Source organism: Drosophila teissieri, chromosome 2R (assembly GCF_016746235.2).
Source record: "Drosophila teissieri strain GT53w chromosome 2R, Prin_Dtei_1.1, whole genome shotgun sequence".
Classification (NCBI taxonomy): domain Eukaryota; kingdom Metazoa; phylum Arthropoda; class Insecta; order Diptera; family Drosophilidae; genus Drosophila; species Drosophila teissieri.
Window position 1 is genome coordinate 7,962,242 of NC_053030.1, and position 23,546 is coordinate 7,985,787.

The 23,546-nt window shown below is 45.2% G+C and overlaps 1 protein-coding gene across 33 annotated transcripts; it reads right to left on the bottom strand.

The window, feature by feature from the left end:
* Nucleotides 1-98: 98 nt before the first annotated feature.
* On the bottom strand, nt 99-21,019 carry LOC122612920 (myosin heavy chain, muscle). 33 transcript variants are annotated; one of them, XM_043786830.1, is made up of 19 exons: nt 20,900-21,015; nt 19,981-20,281; nt 19,242-19,385; nt 18,019-18,399; nt 17,886-17,949; nt 17,719-17,817; nt 17,394-17,497; nt 14,010-14,417; nt 13,022-13,192; nt 11,443-12,032; nt 8,989-9,106; nt 8,033-8,296; nt 6,313-6,522; nt 5,203-6,089; nt 4,549-4,627; nt 3,042-4,217; nt 2,061-2,966; nt 1,282-1,345; nt 99-844 (listed from the first exon to the last, which is right to left on the bottom strand). In XM_043786830.1, the coding sequence occupies exons 2-18, from the start codon at nt 20,182-20,184 to the stop codon at nt 1,301-1,303; spliced, it is 5,850 nt and encodes a 1,949-aa protein (XP_043642765.1). In that variant the 5' UTR covers nt 20,185-20,281; nt 20,900-21,015; the 3' UTR covers nt 99-844; nt 1,282-1,300. The 33 variants fall into 33 exon arrangements, with proteins under 33 accessions (XP_043642765.1, XP_043642764.1, XP_043642763.1 ...); XM_043786829.1 differs by lacking the exon at nt 8,989-9,106 and adding an exon at nt 9,627-9,744; XM_043786828.1 differs by lacking the exons at nt 4,549-4,627; nt 8,989-9,106; nt 17,394-17,497 and adding exons at nt 4,970-5,048; nt 10,331-10,448; nt 15,477-15,580 and having other exon boundaries at nt 20,900-21,014.
* Nucleotides 21,020-23,546: the final 2,527 nt, after the last annotated feature.

Sequence of the window (23,546 nt, forward strand, 5' to 3'; positions counted from 1 at the left end):
ATATCGGGAAAGTTCATCCAGAGCTCTCAGTTAAACCATTAACCATCCTGGATACCATGTGAGGAATATATCCCACCACGGAAAATAATACACATTTGTTAAATTGATTTACATTTATTTTGTTCCTTTTTTGTATACTTTTCATTTAGTGTCAAGTGATGATCTTAACTCCCTATCACTGCTTGATAGAGTCTGAATTAAACATAAACATAAGCGCAGTGTGTAGCTCGTGTCGTCCGTATGTCTTGTCTGGTCTGCATGACAAACAATATTGGGAGTACATATAGAGCAAAATATTCGAACTGCGGGCGACATTTACCGGCGGACACCTCCGCGGGGCCTTCATTTTGACGGGGCTCACATTTCGCGATTATCATCTCATGTTGTTCGATTGAGAATCGATGGTTCTTTGATAGTTAGTTGGTTGAATGCATTTCGAAAGTTGTATAAAAATATATAAATACAAATACAAATACAGGTCCAGCGAGCAGTGTCCCCATGGCAAATGTCGCGCTTACACAATAGCCTGTTACTGGTCACTTATGTATGTATGCTAATCGATGGTGATCGATTGTTGTTATATGATTTCATTTTTTGCCTAAGTGCATCTGGCGTTGTTGGTGGTTTGCCTCCCGTCGTTTTCGATATTTATTTTGTTATAGTTTTATTATTTTGTTTTTAAATTAAGAAATTAAGTTAAAATCATAAACATAATCATTATGAAATATCATTTAAAATAAATTAAAAAATGAAATGGCATTTAGAATTCGTTTTCAGGAGCAAGGTCGAATCGTGGTGGGAAGGCCAATCCGTCGAACTGTGGCCTAACGGACGTCGCACGGGGCTGCGGAAGAGAGATAAGTCAGTTGATTAAAATTAGTTCAAGAAGAAATAGGATGTATATTCAATCATGCCGGGGATGGGACAAGTCGCCATGTTGGATCGACTGCACGGGATAGAACGATAACGAGTACGCCTAGTACTCTCTGAACACGTTTTTAGTGCCAGCGAGTGGCGCGGTGAAATAACGGTAACTAGGGTACGAAGTGAGCTAACGTAAATGCTCTTCGAGAGAGAGATAGTGTCTTACGAGTGTCGAATGAGAGAGGAGCGAGAACGCTTGACGAGCACGACAGCGAGACGATACTATGAGCAACGACAACGAACGAGTGAGCGAGACAACGAGATGATTGACTGACTGGTGTGCGTGTGAGGGAGTGGGAGGGAAGAGTTCCGACACAACAAGAACGGGTCAAGACGTGCACGAACACGTCCACTTACAAATGTTTCAAGAAAGTTTCTACTGCTCCAGCAGCGCGCTCTTGCGGCCCTTTGACGCTGTCGGCTGCAGTACACATGTACAAATACAGTTTATAATAATATAGTGGAAGAATAGTATTGTTTTTTCTCTTTTTTGTAAATAGTGGTAAAGAAAGCATTTCGATTGATTTAGCCTGGTGCTGCAGTTGGTTGCTTGCTTGCTTGCTATTTATTTGCAATATATTTTTTTTGGCTTTTTGTTTGGTTTTCTGTCAAAATGAACGCATTCTTGGTTGGTATTCGATGAATTGATTTCGATCCATTGATTTCTGATTGGGGTGGCCTCTAATTTATACATTTTTGTCTGCTAGCGAATGTCGTGTGATGCATCTATATTATTGTTATTAGTATTTATTTTATAATAATTCTTATAAGCTATAATTCTCTTTGCATGGTTTTGTTCTCTCATTATCGTAAATGAACCATAATTGGATCGCTATATAGATTTTTTATTCGATGGTGATGCCTCAGGCTTAGATCTGTTTTCGTAAGAGGAAGCAGAGCATACGCGCGCAATATGAAAGGAAGAATATACACATTATTCAATAACTGATCCAGAAATAACGTGAGTGAGATGGCGCTGATGCAGCAATATGAAGGCTCAGTAGTGTTCGATTGAGAGAAGTTCAAATGGGTTTTCATATTTTCTTTTTCTCTGAGTGCGTGGGGTCATTGTGGGGTCTTAGGTGCTAAAGGGGAGTGATGATGAAGGCATTGGATGCCATAGTTCAGAAACTTACCGCTGGGCTGGCACCACGACCGACAGAACCGGCACGTCCCTTGGCGCGGAATTTGCTGATGGCCTGCTCGGCCAGGTCGGCACGCTCCTCGGCCTCCTCAAGCTCCTGCTGAGCCTTGCGGAATTTGGCCAAGTTGAGGGCAGCGATTTCCTCGGCCTCCTCGATCTGCCTCTTGTATGTCTTGATCTTCTGTTGCAGCTTGTCGACCAGATCCTGCATGCGCTCGTGGTTCTTGCGGTCCTCCTCGGACTGGAAGCTCAGCTCCTTGACGCGACGCTCGGACTTGCGCAAGTTCTTCTGGGCATCGGCGTGCCTCCTCTGCTCACCATCAAGCTCGTTCTCGAGCTCGCGGACGCGCTGCTCCAGCTTCTGGATGGCCTTCTTGCCTCCCTTGAGGGCGTTGGCCTCGGCCTCGTCGAGACGGACCTGCAGCTCCTTGATCTGCTGCTCGAGGGCCTTCCTCAATTTCTCCTGGGTCTGGGCATGGTCCTGCTCAGCACGGAGCTCATCAGCCAGGCGGGCGGCATCGACCATAGCCTTCTTGGCCTTCTCCTCGGAGTTCTTGGCTTCGTTGAGGAGTTCGTCCAGGTCGGAGTGCAGGGTCTGCAGCTCGGACTCCAGCTTCCTCTTGGCAGCGGAGATGGAGGCGTTCTGGGCGGACACTTCGTTCAGCTGCTCGTGGGCATCGGCCAGCTCCTGCTCGGCCTGGCGACGGCCGCGGTCGGCCTGCTCCAGCAGAGTGCGAGACTCCTCCAGTTCGTTCTGGAGGGCGTTGGCACGACGCTCGGAGATACCCAGCTGTTCGCGGGCATCGTCGCGGGCGCGCTGCTCCTCCTCGAGGGCAGTCTGGATGTCCTTCAGCTGCTGCTGGTAACGCTTGATGTTCTTCTGGGCCTCGGCGTTAGCCTGAAGTGAAGGAAAGCAGAATAAGAATTAAGGTTACTCGTTTTGCTTTGACGAGGCACTGGTGGTTGAACCTACCTTGTTGGCGTGATCCAGAGCAATCTCAAGCTCGTTGATGTCAGCCTCCAGCTTCTTCTTCATGCGCAGGGCCTCAGCCTTACCCTTGGCCTCGGCTTCGAGGGAAGCCTGCATGGAGTCGAGGGCACGCTGGTGGTTCTTGCGGGTGTTCTCGAACTCCTCCTCCTTCTCCTGGATGCGGCGGTCGATTTCCTGGCGCACCTGGGACAGCTCAAGCTGAGCGCGGAGCACCTTGTTCTCCTCCTGCTCAAGAGCGGCCTCAGCCTCCTCGAGGGCGGCCTGGAGCTCGTCCTTCTCGGCCTCCAGGCGCTTGCGGGCCTTCTCGATCTCATGGATGTTGCGGCCACCCTCACCGATCTGGTCGAGCAGATCCTTGACCTCATCAGCCAGGTTCTTGTTCTCACGACGCACAGCCTCCAGCTGCTCCTGGCCCTCCTCGTAGGCGCCCTTAAGACGGAACAGCTCGGTGGAGTAGTTGCGGCACTCCTTCTGGGAGGCATCCAGCTCAGCAGCCAGATCGTCGACCTTGAGCTTCCACTCGCCGATGATCTTGTCGAAGGCCTTCTGCTTCTTCTCGGCAGCGTTGGCAATGGCGTTGGCACGGTCGACCTCCAGCTGCAGATCCTCCACCTCGGTGGACAGACGCTGCTTGGTCTTCTCCAGGCCAATGCACTTCTGGTTGAGGGACTCGATGGTCTCCTCGGCCTCGGCCAAACGGGCCTGCAGCTTCCTCTTGGCCTCCTCCAGCTCCTCAGAGCGGGCAACGCCATCGGACTCGTACTTGCTGCGCCACACCTGGGCCTCACCGTTGGCCTTGCTGAGCTGGCGCTGCAGATCGGCCTTGCCCTCAGCCTCCTCCTCAACCTGCTCGCGCAGATTGTCCAGGTCGTGCTCCAAGTTGCGGAACTTGCCCAAAAGGGTGGCACGCTCGCGCGACTCCTCGTCGGCCAGACGCTTGGTGTCCTCCAACTGGGTGGTCAGAGAGATCTTGATCTTGGACAGCTGAGACACCTGGGACTCGGCCTCCTCCAGCTGGCGGAGCAGATCGGAGTTCTCAATGGACAGCTTCTTCTTGCTGGCATCGAAGTCGTTCAGAGTCCTGTTGGTCTCATCCAGTTTCGACTGCACCTCGTTGAGGGTGTGCTGCAGCTGCTTGGCGATCTTCTCCTGGGCAGCCTATTGGTCGTTTAAGAAAAGGGGAATTTATTAGTTTCGGAATGGGAGTGGGAACTTTCATAATTGGTTGTACGTGTGGCATTTTGGTTTCGTGTCAAGTGCTGTACAGGCATTTGGGGTTTAGTAGATCAAGCTTGGATATTACTTTAGTGGTGGTGGGTCGTTTTAGTTTTTACATAATCAAATTTTCTTTTGGGGTTTCGGTGTGGTTGCGTTGCAACTACGTTGATACTATACACAGATGTAGACGTGGCTAAACTAGAACTTTCAGCATTTAAATTTACAGCATCGCGGTGAGAGCAATAATATATGTAGAGATCAAATGCAATACCTTCTCGTTGGTAATGTGGTCGACACCGGCGCGCAGATCGTTCAACTGGCCGTAGTACTCGTTCTTCTCCTTCTCAGCCCTGGTTTAGACAGATAGATAGAGACACAGAGCAGAGGTTCGTATTTCACGGGTTAGTTCATGTTTGTGGGGGATAAAGACAGATACAGATGCAGATACAGAGGCGAGAAGCGAGCGAATTGCTTTCCTTGCGTTGAACCTTTTTAAAAACCTTCCATTTTATTAGACAGAGAGAGATAGAGAGTTGGTGACAGAGAGGGACACACAGACGTAGTTCGTTTGTACGTAGTTGTGTGGTAGCATATTTATTTGTTGGTTGGAACATGCTGTGTTCAGTGTGGTTCTGTATATGTGTGGATCGCTGGACGTCCGTGCCCGGGCGCCAGTTATCACGACATATTACCTTATCGCGACCCAGCTGATCGCAGGCGGTACGAGTCTGATTCAGCTCGTTGTGGCAAGTCTGGCGATCGTGTTCGGCCCTGGATTAGCGAATGGGTAAAAAGAGCAAAATATCTATTATGATCGGTTCTTCAAAAGGAGTCTAGACTGAAGTTCCTTCAAGACCTCTCTATCTCGATAGCGGTTGCACCTGAAAAAGCTAGCCAGAAGTCTAATAATATCCGCAATACTTACTTAGCCTTCAGCTTGTTGAGCTGGTCAACCTGCTCGGCCATCTCGGCGACGGCATCGTTGTGCTTCTTGCGCAGGTTAGCCAGGGTGGACTCGTGCTGGATGTTGGCCTCCTCAAGATCGCGACGCAGCTTGCTCAGCTCAGCCTCACGCTTCTTGTTGAGCTCAATCTGGGCAGAGGTGGCACCGCCAGCCTCCTCCAGACGCTCGCCCAATTCCTCGAGCTCGCGGGCCAGATCGGCGCGCTGCTTCTCAGCCTTGGCGCGGGCCTGGCGCTCAGCCTCGACCTCTTCCTCGAGCTCCTCGATGCGGGCCTGCAGTTCCTTGATCTGGCGCTGGTGCTTCAGAACAACGACCTGCTCGTCCTCGAGCTTGGCGGTGATGGAGGACAGCTCCTTGTCCTTGCGCTGGATGGTCTGCTCGAGCTCCTTCTTGTTGCGCTCCAGATCGGCAACAGCCTCCTGGGTGAGCTTGAGGTCGCCCTCAACCTTGCGCTTGGACTTCTCAACATCACCGCGCACCTTCTTCTCGCGCTCCAGCGAGTCCTCCAGTTCATCGAGGGTCTGCTCGAGCTTGGCCTTAACCTTGTTCAAGTGGTTGATCTTGTCCTCGGCAGCCTGGAGCTCCTCACCAGTCTTCTGGTTGGTCTCGCCCTGCATCTTCTTCTCCTTGTTCAGCTTGTTGATGAGCTCATCCTGGTGGGCGATCTCGTCGTTCAAGTTGCGGATCTGGTGATCCTTGGTGGCCTTGTCCTGCTCGGCCTTCTGGACGTTCAATTCCAGATCCTCGATGTCCTTCTTCAGGCCAGAGATCTCCTGGTCGGCCTTCTTCTTCTGCTGGAACAGCTGGTTGCGGGCATCTTCCTCCTGAGTCAGACGCTCTTGGATATCCTAATTGAATTGAATTGAAAATCGTGTGGGCGTGTTAAGTGGCTGAGTAAGTTGGTGATCGGTCACTCCTAAATTTAGCCAAGTGCCCCAATGGCCAGAAATAGCAGAGCAACTTTCATGCTCGATTGCCTCTGATCAATTTCGCGTTTTCCGCTTTCGTGGCACTTGGATTTATGCCATCGCATAAAGGGGATTTCGTGTATGGGATTAATGGGATACTTACGCGCAGCTGGTTCTCGAGGTCGTTCTTCTGGGCGGTCAACTTGGCGTTGCGCTCCTGGTAGTCCTGCAGGGCACCCTTCTCGCCGGACAGGGAGTCCAGCAGAGCGGTCTTCTCAGCCAACAGCTTGGCGTTGAGGGCCTCCAGCTCCTTGCGGACCTTCACTTCAGCGGCGTGCAGTTCCTCAGCCTTCTTGGCCTTCTCCTCCAGACGCTGTAAGTCATTAGAGGCATTGGATGGGTTAGAAGGGATGTTGCCGGAGCTGGTCTCCTCAGCTGGCTGGGTCTTTGCTGGTGGTTCGACGGCGCTTGGTTCGGGCTGAGGAGCAGCTTCCGCAGCCTCTGCTGGTGGAGCAGCTTCGGCTGGAGCCGCTTCCTCAGTGGCACTGGGTGTGGTCGATTCGGCTGACTTTTTCGTTTTCTTGGCTTTCTTTTCATCGGCCATGGCGATAAATCACTTTCTTTAACTCCTATTTAAATGGGGAACTCTCTTTTGTCAACTCGTTATCTTGTTGCTAACTATATTCTATGCCAGCCAAGATGCTTATGGGCTAATGCTCTTTTGCTCAGATCGATTGGTTCTTCGTTGGGGGTTCGATTTTTGTGGTACGCGTTACCGCGACGGCGACTGGTCAAATACAACTGGAATGGCTGCTGCAAATGCACTGGGCCACTTTGGCTGTAAAATTAGCAAAAACGCCCCGATGCGAGCAGAACGGCACCAGAGCAGAGCAGAGCAGAGCAGCGAAATGGCAGCGAAATGGCAGCGAAAGGCAGCTGCTGCCACTTGGCATGTGTGTAATCGCCTTGGCTATGAGGTAGCCATCATAATTCACGAATTGCTGGCATTGCTATTGCTAATGCCATACTGCGTCGGTATGGGGCCTATCAAGTCGCACTTGTGCGGTGGCACCAGCAGGTGTACCATCTTAGGGGTATGTATATATAGATCGGTTAGAAATACCGTGCGTATGGATGTACTATATGCATGGTAAATTACTCATCGGGGATCGGAACTATACGTGGGCACTCTCGCGCATTTTTTATTATTTAATTAGCAAGCTAATTGGCAAACTAATTGTGGCTCTTAAAAAAATCCCCAGCTATGTGGCAGGGCCAAGAATAGACCCCACTATAAGTCATAGTTTTCGCCAAATATTCATATGCAAATACATTGTACGTATGGAAGTGTATGGTGGTAATGCGAGAGGTGAAGAGCTGTTGGATTCCAGCGAAGTGATTCGCCTGGGGCAAACAGAGGCCACATTTGGCCCGAAAGTGCGAGGAGATTATGACAGCGTCTATTTTTGGCTGCCCCAGCGATTGGAATCAGATCGTATCGATATGTTCGGGCAGCTGGTAGTGGGTGGGTGGTTCGCCCGCTCATGGGCCCCTGCTGCAGGTATTAAGATGTGTGCTTAATTAAGCGCAAGAATTCGCCATTCGCATCGAAACAATGTTTATGACCATTGGCTAAAATAAGATTGAGTTGGGGATTTGATTGCTGCGCCTGCAGCTGCCCCAGCCCATCCAATTACCCCAGACAGTGACTAAATGGAATAGACACACCAGGGCTACATCAACGAGCTGCGGTCATTGCGGTGATTGTCACCAGCAACTGTACTGTCCAAGTTCATTCCCATCGAACCACAAGACGAGTCCACCAAGACCCTAGACCCAGACCCAGCCTGGTACGATCTCATTCGGTTGGGGGCAATACTCACGGCAATCTCATCCTCGATGCGGCTGACGTTGAGGAGGGGCTTGACCTTCTGCCACAGTTTGTACCAGGGCCAGGTACGGAGCTGCAGGTACTTGCGCAGGTTGCGCTGGACAACCTTGAGGGCGACGCGCTGTTCCTGGAGCTTCTTGAAGCCCTTACGGGACAGGTAACCACGGGCCCAGGCCTGCATCCAGGACATGATCTTGCCCAGACGCTCATCACGGAACTCCTCCATCTGACCCAGGACACCGGCGCGGAAGAACACCTGTTTTGTTTTCATTCGAAGGTTGGGAATGGGTTGGGGGGAAAAAAATAGGTTAGATCTCTGTTGGTTCCATCTACTGAAGAGCGCGTGCACTAAGCGGAACCAACACTGTTCTGGGAGCTTCTGGGGAAACTCATTCAGACGGCGGAGGTTCATTCATTTTCATTTTTTGGCTTATGCTTAAGCGGTCCTTCAAAAACACTTTTGGACAGGTTGAACTGGGATAGATAGAGGATGGATGGTACAAACAAGAACAGAACAGAAGGGTTCATCAACTCACACTTACAAACAAAATAACATCTACAGTTTTAGTATGGGGATGCAAATGGGATTAGAGTACAGGCAGATGAAAACACTCAGATGAGACTAAGAAAGGCAATATAAAAGGCTAGATCAAGCCATCCCCAGCCTAATCAGTGACTTAAGCTGTGTACTAGCAGCTGGAAAGGTGGTCACGATTGAGCTAGGAATGGCAGTTCTGGAATTTATATCTTGTGCAAGTGTGCAACTGTGGAGGTCTTGATAATATCTACCGACTGGCCAAAACCTCAATCAAACCCTGACGAATCATGAAGTTCGATGGGGCTTGAGTCGAGTTAGGCAGACTGGGAAATATTGTCGAGACTGAAGCAGTAGAGTGCGGATGATGTAGTTCGTGAATGAATGTTTGAGATATATTGTCGGTCATATACCTTTGTGTTACCCAAACGGTACTGATCTTCGGGCAAATCGATAAACTTAATGATAATTTCAGTGGCCTTTTTGTCTTTCTCAACGCCCTGCAATTGCTTGGGGCACATGATCTTGTAGCTGTATGGGGGTTTGTAGTTTGAAGGTTTTGTATTAATTAGTTTCAAACGATTGGGTTAGTGTAAGATGGCATACAGACTAACTAATTTTGTATTGGTTTTGGTGGGGTTAGATTAATCAACTAATGTCTAGGAAATAGTAGAGTTACGTCTAGGTAAGTTACTACTAATACGGATACACCAATGAACTTTTGGGTTGAGGGACGGTGGGCATCTGTTGGTAAAGACTTTCGTTTTAGGGTGCTTGGGTGTTTGGGAAGGATCTGGATTGATGTATTGTGTGTCCTTCTATTAACTTATGCAGACAGAGAGATTGAGAAAAAAGACATGCGAACAGAGTGTCCCCGGTCAAGAGTCTAGGCTTTTTGCTTAGTTTGCATCTCGACAAGGTCCGACTCCATGGGTGTTTTCAGTTTGTTGGTGCAAAGTGTGAATGAGTGTCTGGACATCAGTTTCGGAGCCATAGACAAAAGGAGTTTTTGAAGTAATCAAGTGTATAAAGAATGTTGGTTTGTGCGTGCCTTTGTGTTACCCAAACGGTACTGATCTTCGTTCAGTTCGGTCGACTCGATCAGAACCTTCGTGCATTTCTTGGGATCCTCCATACCCTTGATACCCTTAGGGTTCAGGATTTGGTAGCTATATGGTCACATATAGATGATGATAATCAACATTAAATGATACTACAGTATTCGAAGTATCGAATTATGGTTTAGTACTTCTAGCTTATATCTTAGTGTTAGTTACAGTTGATCTTAACGAGAAAATCTTCAAAAGGAACTTCTATGATAATACTTTCGAACCCATGCTTTGGGGCTTTACGAGTGTTTAGGTGTTCGTGTCTACATGTGTGTGTGTGTGCGTGTTGGAGGGGATTTCATATCATATCATTTCCGGGAATGGGGAGAGAAGTGCTGAACTGAGCGCCCTTAGTAGAGTTATGTTGCTGTTTACCTAAAGGGCGCCTAAAGTCTGTTGGATGCTGTATTGGTATTGTATTTCTTTTGTGGATGCTTTTGACTCGTATCGCCTCTGGCTGGCATTTGAGATACGAGTGAAGTTCAATTGTTTTGTATTGAGAGAATTGGATGCGAATACGAGCTGTGTGGTATTCGTCAAGTGTGAAAGGGATATATATCAAATCTACTAATTGTGGGAAGGAGCAGAAGAAAGAAATAAGTCCAAAATGCATGAAAATTCTAAACGGATTGGAACGTTTATATGCCTTGGTGTGTCCAATGCGATACATATCGGGATCCAATGCGGTGGATTCCAAAATGATGGATCCACACTTTTTGGGATCATCGACGCCAACAATGCCAGCTGGGTTCAGGATTTGATAGCTGCAATATGGAAATATTTATACCATCGTTCCCACCCGGAACAGTTGTGACTCATCAACCTCTGTTTTTTCTTTCTGTGTGTAAAGTGTGAATGTATATGGGTATATTGTATTGGAGAGCTCTCCCGTTAAGGTTTTCTCGAGCACCGTTTCAAAAATATTATTGACTACATAAAAAATTCTATTGAGCCGTCCACTCATAAGTGTTTGCAATTTGCTAAATTTTGAAGTTGTTTTGCCAGATTAAGCTTAGGTAAAAGAATATCTTTCGCATGCCTTGGTGTGACCCAGACGGTACAGGTCTTCGTTCAGCTCGGTGGACTCGATCAGAACCTTGGAGGCTTTCTTGGGACAGTCGAGGTCCTTAATGCCACGGGGGTTCAGGATCTGGTACCTGTCAGGATGTAGAGTTCGTTTTTGATTCCATACTCAGAACAAATCGTGATTCACACAGTAAGCCTTAAGACGGAGATACACCTAAACACAGCACTAAACACTGGAACTGGAACTGGAATTGATTTCTGGCACGTGGTACATGGTACATACAACGAGGATCAACGAGTGGGGATTCAATTGAAAGATACACTAGTGATACAATTGGAGTGAGTACATTCGCTTGCATACGCATACACAAGGTGGATATAAAAAAGGTGGAATTCTTATGCGTGCGTGCCTTGGTGTGACCAATGCGGTACATATCGGGATCCAGTCCGACGGCTTCCAAGCACTTTCCGGCAGCATTCTTGGCCACCTTTTCGGCCGCCATGATGGCAGGAGCCAGAATCATGTAACTATAGTTGAGTATTACAATTCATACGTTAATAGTCGATCATAATTAATAGATTACTCATAAAGCTAACTGGTGCATGTACAAGTGACCGAAAGTGCTGTACTATTACTACTCGTATAGTAATATATCTGATCTTGAACTAAGTGTCTAAGTGCTAGTGTATTAATTATGTGGTAAGCCTAAGACCCCCGCCACCGATACTTACCGCATCTTGAAGTCGGGGTACATCATCCTGTTGGGGAAACCCTTACGGCAAATACGGATACCTTCAAGCACACCGTTACAGGTCAGCTGGTGCATGACCAAGTGGGCATCAACCACACCAGGTTGCTTCATCTCGTTGGGAATGATGCAACGGACGAAGTGAGGCTGGGTAGAGCGCAGAGTGGTCATCAAGCTGTTCAACTGCTCCTTGTAGGCCGACGAGACGGTAGCGAAGCCACCGCCCTTCTTGCCACGACCTCCCTTGGCCTGTTCACCGCCACCCGACTGTCCGGCGTGATCGGCGAAGATCTCGATCAGCAGCTTGTTCTGCGACTTCTTGAACTGGTCGACAACGGTGTCGTTCAGAGGATCCTTGTTCTTCTCCAACCAACCGGTGATGTTGTAGGACACACAACCAGCATAATGGGCAATGGCGAAGTGGGCAGCCTGCTGACCGGGCTTTGGAGGCTTGGGCTTCTGGAATGGAGCCGACTTGCCCAAATGGGTGTTGGTCAGCTTCTCCGAGAAGGTCTGATCGGTGGCCTTGGGGAACATAGACTCTTCCTCCAGGATGGACAAGATACCCATGGGCTAGTGGTAAGAGGAGGCGAAATTTCACTCGTTAGTTTCCTCAAAGATGCTTCTGTGTGGCAAGTTACATAATTTTTCTAGTAAAAGCACGCATTTAAACTAAAGTTTAACGTTTTAACATTATACATTATATAAGCGGCATATCGCTTCACTAAGACGACTTACAAAACACATTAGTACATAGGACTTACCCCTTACAATTTTAGTGGTGAGTCGCAAAGTTGCAAATGCATTAACTGTTGGTGCTTGTTTAGCTTAAGGCGATCTTACGACTAGGTTAACGGAAATTAATATCGATTAGATTATAATGTATTAGATCATTCTTCAAGGTGCACTTTAATCGCAATTGTGTATTATTGTGTAATGGTCAGCTTGGGCTATCTGCTCTGATAGATAGTTGTGGCCGTGTCTGTACCTTTTCGATCAGATCAATACACAATTGCAGATCCATGCCGAAATCAATGAAGGTCCATTCGATGCCCTCGCGTTGGTATTCTTCTTGTTCCAAAACGAACATGTGATGATTGAAGAATTGTTGCAGTTTTTCGTTAGTGAAATTGATGCACAATTGTTCGAAACCGTTGTACTAGATTGAGGAACGGAACAATATGTAACATAAAGATAAAGCGGGGTTAATTTGTATGTTGCTTTCATGGTTTGACTTCGTTGGGTTAGTTACTTTCGGTTTTCCCTCGAACTCTTTCTGGGGGTTCTTCATTCTGGAGAGGCATGACATGGATGTGGTTTTGTGTGCTTATAATTTATGTATATGTATATATATGGAGCTAGAAAACGCTTATGGGCGCACTTCTCCGCATGACTGAAACAATAAATATATATGCTACCCCCATCTGGGATCATCAGTTCTAGATGATTTGCCATTCGGGGAGCGGAAAACTTTATAAATAAACTTATTCATATATGTTGACAGAACAACGAGCGATGGCGGATAATTTTTGGCTAGGAAGGTTTGTTGGGAGGAGACGAACCTTTTCAATCAGATCGATACAGGCCAACAAGTCCATACCGAAATCGATGAAGGCCCAGTCAATGCCTTCCCTCTTGTATTCTTCTTGCTCCAAAACGAACATGTGATGGTTGAAGAATTGTTGCAACTTCTCGTTGGTGAAGTTAATACACAGTTGCTCGAAACCGTTGTACTAGATGTCATATTTTTGGGGGAAATGGTGCGGATTGATGCGATGAGTACATATTCAAAATATTTCAAACCAGTGCTTGGAGATGGGGCATGCCAACAAAATTCCCTGACATTCAGAACACACTCATTTTACAGATTACCTGAGATCACTGTGGCGGACACCCATCCGCAGATTGCGATTCATATTGAAAGTGCTAAGACATGACATAACAAACGAAAATAATTCAGTGCATTTTTCAGGTGCACACAATCCAAAGTACACAAAGAGAAAACATGGAGTGATTTGAATCAATTAAGCACCTTTTCAATCAGATCGATACAGGCCAGCAAGTCCATACCGAAATCGATAAAGTCCCAGTTAATACCCTCCTTCTTGTATTCCTCTTGCTCCATGACGAACATGATATGGTTAAAGAACTGCTGCAGTTTCTCATTGGTGAAGTTAATACACAATTGCTCGAAGCCGTTGTACTACATTGGAGTTGGGAATATTTACAATTTAAAACAGTGCTCTAGTAAGGTAGCTACGGAAAGTGCTGCAGTGTATCTTTGTGTGGTTTTGTGGGCGTTTCAGTGCGAAGATAGGTTGCACCTACATATGTTGTTCCCCGAGTGATTCTGAATCGGAGTCTGAATCCCTATCTAAATCTTTAAGAGACGTGTTAGCAGGTCGGCTGGGGATGAGGTAACCCAGTCATAGGAATGATTTGGGCTAAGTCATCACCAGCTACATCCGACTACAATCCCTCAGAGTGACCACAAGTGAGCACCCTGGGAGGATTCCACTCGGACCAAGTCCCGATCCGTCCGATACTCACCTCGAAGATCTCAAAACCAGCAATATCCAGTACACCAATGAAGTGCTGACGCTTCTGCTGGGTATCCAGAGTCTCGTTACACTTCTTCACCAGCCACTTGAACAGACGATCGAACACACCCTTGCAGAGGGCACCGATCGAGTTGGTGACCTGCTGGACGTTACGGCCCTGGGTGACGAACTCGTTTCCGACCTTGATGCGGGGCTTCAGCAAGTTCTTGTACAGCTCGGCGGTATCGCAACCGAACAGCTTCGACACACGGCCACCCTCCTCCTCGCCGTCCTGCTCAGCCTGCTCCTCGCGACCACGTTGCTTGAACTTCATGCCACCCATGTGCATGACAGCGGCGGTGATCCTGTACACATCCTCCTTCTCCTGCTTGGTGAAGCCCAAGATGTCGAAGGCTTGCTGTTGGTGGAAAGGTTTTGTGGCGAAAACATTGGGAGCTTTAGTATGGCTTCATTTGACTTCCTTTGGTTAGTCAGCTTTTATTGGCGTTATTTTCTTGGGTTTGTTGTTGAGCATTTTTTCTGTGGATCAGTGTAGCTTACATCTAGTAGATCATGCAAAACATGCTTAAACGGTTTTACTATAAATTACAAAAGATTTCGTATCGAGCAGCGTTATGGTTAGTAGACCTACGGGTGCTACTGATAGCTGGGTTCACCAGGTGGCTTAAGTATTCCGGAATCATTGGGAAACGCGTGATTTGCCGGGTTGCTTAAACTCTAGCAAGACAGATGAAAAGTTCAAACTTTCTGTGGGACATACTATTGGTTTTTTTTAAAGGTTTACGTGCTACATTTCTCAACCAGTTTGGTGAGGACGGCTCTCGGGTCAGTCTTTGGCCGTTGCACACTAAAACTATCATAGACACAAAGGATACAAACTTGAATTTGTACATAGAGTCGCGTTTGCAGGTACAAATTACAGGGGTATTCACACACACTCTCTTCTATTTATAGTTATGAATATCTTAGGATAACATGATGCATTGACATTCCAGGCATAAAGTCAAAGTCGAGTACAACAGAGTCGTCGTAGTCGGGGCATTCGTATTAGGTACAGGTACAAAGAAATTGACAGGACATCGGCTCAAGGACCGATTCTTAGGATGCTTTTTCGGGCAAGGGTTGCGACATTCGCCATTCCATCATTCTTACTCTCTAGAAGTTCCATTTTCGGGATCGGATTTTGAAACGGAACTTGGGTAACGGAAAAAAACATGGAAAGAATAGATAATCACAAAACACTCAAAACATATTTGTTGGTTTCGGTGTGTTTGGTGTTTGGTGGAGTTCATCGGTTCGTGGGTTCCTTGTCGTTCAGACGTCACCGATATTGGATGCATATATAAACGGAAAGTGTCTATATGTCTATGTGTGTGTGTATGTGCGTGTGTGCGTGTGCGCGTGGGTGTGGGTGTGGATTTTGGGGAAGTGTGTGCTTCGTTTGGCGACCACTTACATCTGCAAGCTGGAATTCCTCACCGTCATCCATGTTGGGTACAGTTACTTTACCCTGGGATACGTTATAGTAGTCGTAAATGTTTTCGGAGAGGAAGCACATGTCTACATACACATAGTGGGAAAAGAGGTTTTTCTTTGGTTTAGCAAGAAGAACATATCTTATGCTCTAAGCCTAGGGTTTCACATCCTGAATGCACATGTGCCATATGCTTAATGCTGTGTGTTTTGGTGTGTGGAGTATTTGGAGTGTGTGGAGTGTTTGAAGTGATTGCAGTGTTTGCAGTGTATGTGTCTTCGACTTGGACATTATCCTTGTGCAGTTTTTCTTTGCCAGGAGCAGGCTTTCATCTCGTTCAATCATATGATGACATTCAAATACAACCCGGTGTCAAGTGAGAAATCGAATAGAACTCAACTGTACAGATTCAGTGCTAGGTCAACAGAGATCATTCCTGCTCCCAGCTGAGGGATTTGGGTCTATTAAGTGGCTTTGGTTTTTGTGTATGGTACAAGCGGAATTTTGGATTGTGGTGCAAGACTACGTGGGAAAAAAAATGGTATAAATGTATAAAAAGAGATAGAGAGAGAGCAGTAACTCAAGATAATTCCGGAATAACACTTGAAAGTTAACCATATATACACAGATGTCATAGCCGTCACTACATAGAGCGAGAGGTCGATATGATCGTGCGCGGATCATTATCAAACATCATCAGTGGAGTTTAAAAAGAAAAATTGAATACGTAACACTGGTATAGAAGATATCTTTTTACAACAGTTCCGAGCTGGAGTAGGATTTGATTTGGGAAACACTGGACCTGCACTACAACTTACGTCAGTTAACTCAAATTCTTCCCCATCGTTGACACCGGGTATCCGTGTTTTGCCCTGGCAAATGCCGGGATAATCACCAATATGTTGGCCCAGAAATACCATCTCTAATTTACGCGAACAAAAAGACTCGATGATATGTCATTTAACTTAAATAAGGGGATATGTGTTTGTGTGAAGGTAACTACACCCTACCTACTCTCATAAAATCTGCCTAAATCACATTATTTGGATTAAGTTAATTAGGTTCTATATTAGGTTAGGAGTTATAGTTTTTGTTTTTTGGCTTGGCTTGCTTGGCAGGCTTTGTGAATTGTGAATAAGACCAGGACATGAAGTTTAGGACATGGCAAACGTACATATATATGTACAGGAGTATTCATATTGGACAACATTGAGTGTACAACACAGAAGGGGGTTAAGAGTTATGCGTAGTATGGGTTATGGTTATGGTTTCGAGGGTAGTACGATAGTGCAGATAAGTAACCATGTTCTGTATGGCCTTACATCCACGGCGACCCATTCCTCGCCATCGTTGACGCTGGGTATGGTCGTTTTGCCTTGCGAGACAATGCGATAGTCGTAAATGTTGTTCGAGAGCAGACAGTATTCTTTATAGATATACACACGATATATATGCGAACAACATTGTACGAATGTTATGAAAGGTGTAGTTGTATGTTGAGGTATTTGGTGCAAGGTACGTGGAAGAGGTAGAAAAAAGTTGATCTTATTGAGGGGCTTGAATATAAGTTAGCTGGATATGAAATGGGTTAGTACTTCTGTTGGTAGGGGAGGGGCGGGGGTCTCAGTGAAAGCTTTCTACTATGGGTATCCAAATATATCCGTTCCTTGGGATGTTTCATGGCATAGTATTGGGCTACGGCTAAGCGGATAGGGAGTGGCCTAATCCATTTACGATACGATAGCGGTACGCAATAGTTAACCAACTAGCTATAAATTGCTCTAAAATAGATTACGATAGTTCAAATAGTAGTAGTTTAGCCAAATAAGTACTAAGTATCTAAGTGTCAATCAACAATATAAAACGAAATTTAGATTCAAGTAAGGAGAGGGCAATTACATCGGTGAGGGAGAACTCCTCAGCATCATCGATACTGGCTACAGTGACCTTGCCCTGGGAGACAATGTGGTAATCGTAGATGTTATCGGTCAACAGACAGAAGTCTAGACAGATAGTGTGTATATAGAAAGTACTTCGATTAATCTATGGAATCAATTTTGAATGGGTTCGTGTGTGAGTGTTTCTAAGTGTGTGGGTTGTGTTTTGTGTTCGTGTGAGTGTCTTGAACCTAAACCACAACTAAAAGAGATTTTGATAGAAAATAGAATTTCTCTGATTCTCTGAATGAAGGATGTATGGATGAGTAAGTGAGACGATTGTATACCTTTAACACCGGCAACGGAGCCAGACATGATCTGGTAGAAGATGTGGTAGGAACGCTCCAGGGACTGCTGGGAGATGACACGGGCCTTCTCCAGCAGGTCTGTAATGGTAAGAGAATCACGTTAGCATCCGGATCAGCATTCACTGCGCATTCAAGTGACAACTTACAGGTCTCAATATCAGCACCAGCCAGTTTACCAGTGGGGCCGAAGTGGATACGGATGAATTTACCCTGTTTTACAAGGGAAACGTTCAAATTATTTCATTTTCCACTTGATAACCTAAGTTGAGGACTACTTACGAAACGGGAGGAGTTATCGTTACGCACGGTCTTGGCGTTACCGAAGGCCTCAAGCACAGGGTTGGTCTGCACAACCTGATCTTCCAGGGAGCCCTTGCTCTTGGCGGTCTCATCGGTCTTCTTGGAGGCACCAACGGTGGCGAAGTACGCAATGACCTTCTTGGTGTTCTCAGTCTTTCCGGCACCAGACTCACCGGTGATCAACATAGATTGATTCACGTGGTTGGTCAACATGTCGACGTAGGCACCGTCAGAGATGGCGAAAATATGGGGTGGCACCTCATTACGGCGCTTGCCACGGTACATCTTAGCGCAACGGTTGGTATACACGGGGTAGCGCTTGTAAGGATTGATGGCAACGCAGAAAAGACCGGAGTAGGTCTGTGTTTCGCCAAGAGAGATGGAAGAGAAGTTGCTTGTTAATATGGTGCAGATCTCTGCGTGCATTCATCTTTGTTAGAATCGTTGGAAAGTTAGTTTTTTGATCGGGCGATTCAGAGCATATCCGTTAGTCTTTTGTAGATTTTGGCAACTGTTTCAGTTTTAAGTATTCAGTTTACAGTTTTCGGAGTGCTCGTAATCGCTCCATAGATAGAGGAAAGATTAGAATACGTTTTTCTTATAATTACGAGTTTTAGTAACAGTTTCGGTTGTCTTTTGGTCTACCAGTTTTTGGTGTTCGGTTTTGTGTTATAAGTAAATAAAAACTAACTACGATGTTTCAGGATACTTGTTTAAAGTTTTTCTGTTTGGATTGGGGTAATGATTGATGGCCTGCTTGTGGGTGTTCAGCTCGGCTTTCTTTGTGTGTTGAGAACCAATTCTTGTGGCTTTGAATGTGAGGTGTGTGTGCTGTGTGTAGAACCGTTTACTTTCCAGTTGTGCGGTTCATCCGACTGGACGGCCAAGATTCGTTTTAATACAAGCTGGATTAGTGCATACGTCACAGGAAGTGAGGAATTAGCTGGGGTTATGTTTTTTCATAGGGCTTATAAAGTGTGTGTTCAAAAGTCCTAAAAAGGAGCCAATGACAGAGTTAGCAGTCTACTCAATTGCGTTAGGTTCTTTAAGGCCTTGTTTAAAGACTAAGTGTCTAATCAAATTTTGCATAATTTTGAGATGTGTTTCTTTTTCATTGGTGTGAGTGATTAGCGGTAGATAAGCGGTTGGGTAAGAACATAGAACGCATACTGGTGTGCCACCCTTGATCGGCATTTACTTACGTAGATCAACTTGTTGTAGTATCTCTGTCTCAAGTTATGGAGCACAGAGGCATCGTTAAGGTATGTCAAGTTGGACATATCCTCGGCTTTTTCGTATTTCGGGGGGTTCACTTGCTGGAGCAGATCTTTCTTTAAGTCTCGTGTCTGTATACCATTTTCGTTCGGTAGTCGGATTCAGTTCGATTGGTTATGTTTAGTTTTTGTACAACATTTGTTGGTTAGACGTTGGGTTAGCAGTTCGTTTTTGAGTTTGAGATTGAGAGAGAGAAGAAGAGATACCCATACATTAGTGAGTTTCTGGCAGTACAACACTTACGTAGATGAGCTTAGCATAGTAACGCTGACGCAGATTGTGCAAAACGCAAGGAGTGTTAAGCACGGTCATGTCGGCCATATCTTCAATTTTTTCGAATTTTGGTGGATTGACTTTTTCCACCTTCTCGGATTTGATATCTCGTACCTAATCGTATATGTAGGCGAAATCTATAGTTTCATTCCAATTTATGTGGCTACATTTCAAGCTATTGAAGTGTTTGGGGTCATGCAAAAGTGTCAGTCTTATGCTATCCATTGAAAAACCCTTCTTGTAGTACCAAAAAGATTTCTTCATTGGGTAACAACCGACTAACACTTGAGGTCGACCCTGAACTAAAAACTTCAATAACAGACTTTTCTATACTTTGCAGATATGTGTTTTTTTTGTTTTGCTGATGAAGCCTATTGTAGACGATGACTTTACCTCTCCACCCTGCAGACCAACGGAGACGATATCGCCCTTGGTGGCCTTGATCTCACCAAGGAGATAACCCTCCTTCTCGTCGGGGATCCAGCACGACTTCTTGGAGTCATAGGGTTTCGATTGATCGATACGCCTTTGCTCCAAAGACACGAACAGGTATGGGGTGGGATCCTCATCCTCCTGATTGGCTACTGGCTTCGGCATCTTGCTTAAATTTCGTTTAGAAACTTAAAAACTCGAAAAATAATATTGGGACTTTTCAAAATTTCTTTGTTAATCGCGTCGTGAGCCCAAAACTTCCCTGTAAATACACAAAAGGAAAATAATATTTATTATATGGTTCTCAGGCGAGCATATTATTTTTGGAATTTTGTTCGATCTATGGATTTTGTGCTTTTGACCCATTTTGACAGCAGCAGCAATAGCAGACACTACAACATTGGTACGCGTGTGTGCGTGGATAGGATTTCGAAATTAAATTTCGATTTCCAAATATGAGCATTTTTCCCGTTTCGCGTTTTCGAAATTTCCGTTACCGTAACCGGATATTTATTTATGTGTGGCTTTGATTTCATCTCACACCTCAAAGTTAATTAGGCCTGGTCGGTGCTTGTGTTGTTGTTTTTGTTATAAACAGACAACAAGTGAATTGTGTGGGTTGTCGCTTAAATATAGATCACGGATCCGATTCGAATATGTATATATGTATACCACTTTTATATATATATCAGAATGCTGTGCATATATACGAATTCGGGGCGTTGGTATTTGTTACGTAACGCCGATTTTCATCTAGATATTTGGCGTACTTTCCTCCAGGTTTCTCTGTGAGATAATCTAACATTCTATTGAACTCATAAGTACGCCCCATACCTCTTATTTACAGGTTATTAGGGCTTAAACGGTCACCACAACTCACTCACTGTAGGAAGAAAATTAATAAACCCGTTAAGAACGCGATTTCGATTAATTAAACTACTATCTCGATAAGGTGAGGTGTTCTCATACGAGCAATTCACGAGATCGCAATGATTCCTTTCAGTAAACTTCGAAGGCGGAACGATTTTCGACAATCCACACTAAATCGACAATCGAAAATCCGATTCGAATCGACGCGAACTTTCAACGAATGCGTTATTTTTAAAATTCTCGAAAATATTTCGAAACTAGTCACATAGATATTCGTCTATATGTAGTTCGTGGTTTCGAGAAGCTTTTTGGCTCATGCTACCACATGGCACACATAGACATAGGCTATACGTATTGGCGATCTCTTTCTAATGTCTTTGGTTATTTTTAAAACATATTCGAAATTATTTCGCCCATGTATATGAGCCGACAACGAATTCGAGTATTCTAAATCTATTTTCTATTTAATAGCATGCCACGCATATGTCTCGGCCACACAGGTATTTGTGTATGAAATCATTTCGCCAGTAATTCGAAATGGCTATTACAGCATTTCGAACTCGCATCGATACACGAATTTTTCTTTTGATGAAGTAACAGCTAGCTGTCTCTTTCTGACACTTAAATGATCTATATGTTGTAGAAATCTTTAAGTAACCGAAAAATGATACGATGAAAGAGTTTGAAGTCAGAATTCGCCGTGAGAAAGTAGAGAAACTAAAACGCCTATAGGTTATGTTAAGTAACTGAAGTACTTCCTAAGGAAAGATGGTTATTTGTAATCCAATTCGATTCGATAATCCGAGGTTCGGTCCGAGTCCGGTTCACTGTTCTTATTGTCACAGAGTTTCAATTGATCCGTTTTCGCTAGGATCGTAGTTAAGGCACACCACACACACACTTTTTGAAATTTCTCGATTTTGTTGCATACGAGTATATGTATATATAGGTAGTAATAATTATTTTAGGTTTATGCTTTTTGACAAAAAGGTCAAATTGTTGCTGCTGCCGCTGATGCTGCTACTGCTGCTGGGTGGTAATATCCAAAAATCAGAGATCGCACATCAAAGGTGTTGCACTTACGCGCTCGAAAGCCGTTCTGAACCGTGCAACCGGTAAACTTGCCTTTTATACGGGGCAACTTGATACCCATGGATCCCGTAAGACCCCGAAAGCTTTTCGATTCGACGATCGGTGTGCGTGGCGCTGTTTCTGTTTCGGCTTTTCTTGCTCCCTTTTTCGGTCTAGCACTTGGCTGCTCTGATTCCTCTTCTCTAGCAAGTGGGCATTTCTGTGGGGGATTGCGGGATGGTGGACGGTGTATGTGCGAGCATATGATGCAATCAGGATCGTTGCGGAATCGAGAGCGGAAAGCTCCTGCTCACACGATTGCGATTGCGTGAGCTCTCTCGCAATTCTCCCATCAGTCAAATAGTAAAATTCATTTCAATGACAACTTTTCCGCCCTGAGGCAATGGCAATTCTTCTCCGCCGGAATCCCCCGCTCTTTCTTCTGCGAGCTTTCTTTTTACTTATTTCACATATCATTTCTAGACGCACACATGTGTATGCTATGGTGGGATCTTTATTTGTTTTTCTCGGTGATCATTTTTCGCTTTTTGTTCTGGTTTTGGTTTTTGGTCACCTCAATGCCAATCCGATCTGGCACCAATGTGGGTGGAAAACAGGGGGAAAGCAAGAGATCAGGCGGCGCTAGTTGGTTTTCCTTCTAACCTGCGATCACTTTACGATCAGTGGCAAAACAGCTGTTCTAGGCGATCGATCGTTTGCTATCAACGGCCCATACCATGAAGACCTTTAAACATGCATCTGGTCATGGTTCAGTTATGGAACGCAAAACACCGATCCTTCGAGCTAATGATTGATGATCTAGCCCAAGGATGTCGCCGTAGAAAACTCATGTCTGCCAAAAGTAAAGATGTGAACTTCAAAATAACATCGATGGGCCAGAACATGCGAGCATTCCCAAAGCACAAAAAACCAAATAAAACACATAGTTGAAGAGATACTTTAGATATATGTATGTATGTAGATAGATAGACAGAGAAATGGCACATCAAATCAATGTAGTCGGCGTCCTTCAGAGCAATGCGATGCGAAAATCTTTAGCTTTCAATGCTAAAGCCCCATACAGATACGATTGCAAATACGAGTGCATTATGAAATTCGTGTTGGAGCGATTTGTCGGGAATTTATCAAATCTATACTGCCGACACAGAGAATTATGATAAATGCCAACAGAATTGAAATGGTCCTCCCTCTTACAACGATGTCAAATTCCGACACAGAAATTACTCATAATTTTTAGCAAAATTACAACATTTCATGTGCATCATTTTTGGCAGAGAATTATTTGAAAAATGAATATACACCCACTGCAAGGTATTCTACAAATTCTACTTTTCGTAATGACTTGGTTCGTGTTAAATATTCAATATTTAACAATGATTATTGTGTAGCGGAAAAAGAATACGCAAAAATTCGGACAAAAACAACTTTCAAACATTTTTTGAGGAATATTTATAGTTTGAAAAAGTGTTCAGTTCTCATTCAAGTGTGAGTGCTTTTTCCTTTATTTTCGGGGCAGGGTTTGCTGCTCGCTAGTCTTTTCCCACATATAAATTTATAATACTTTT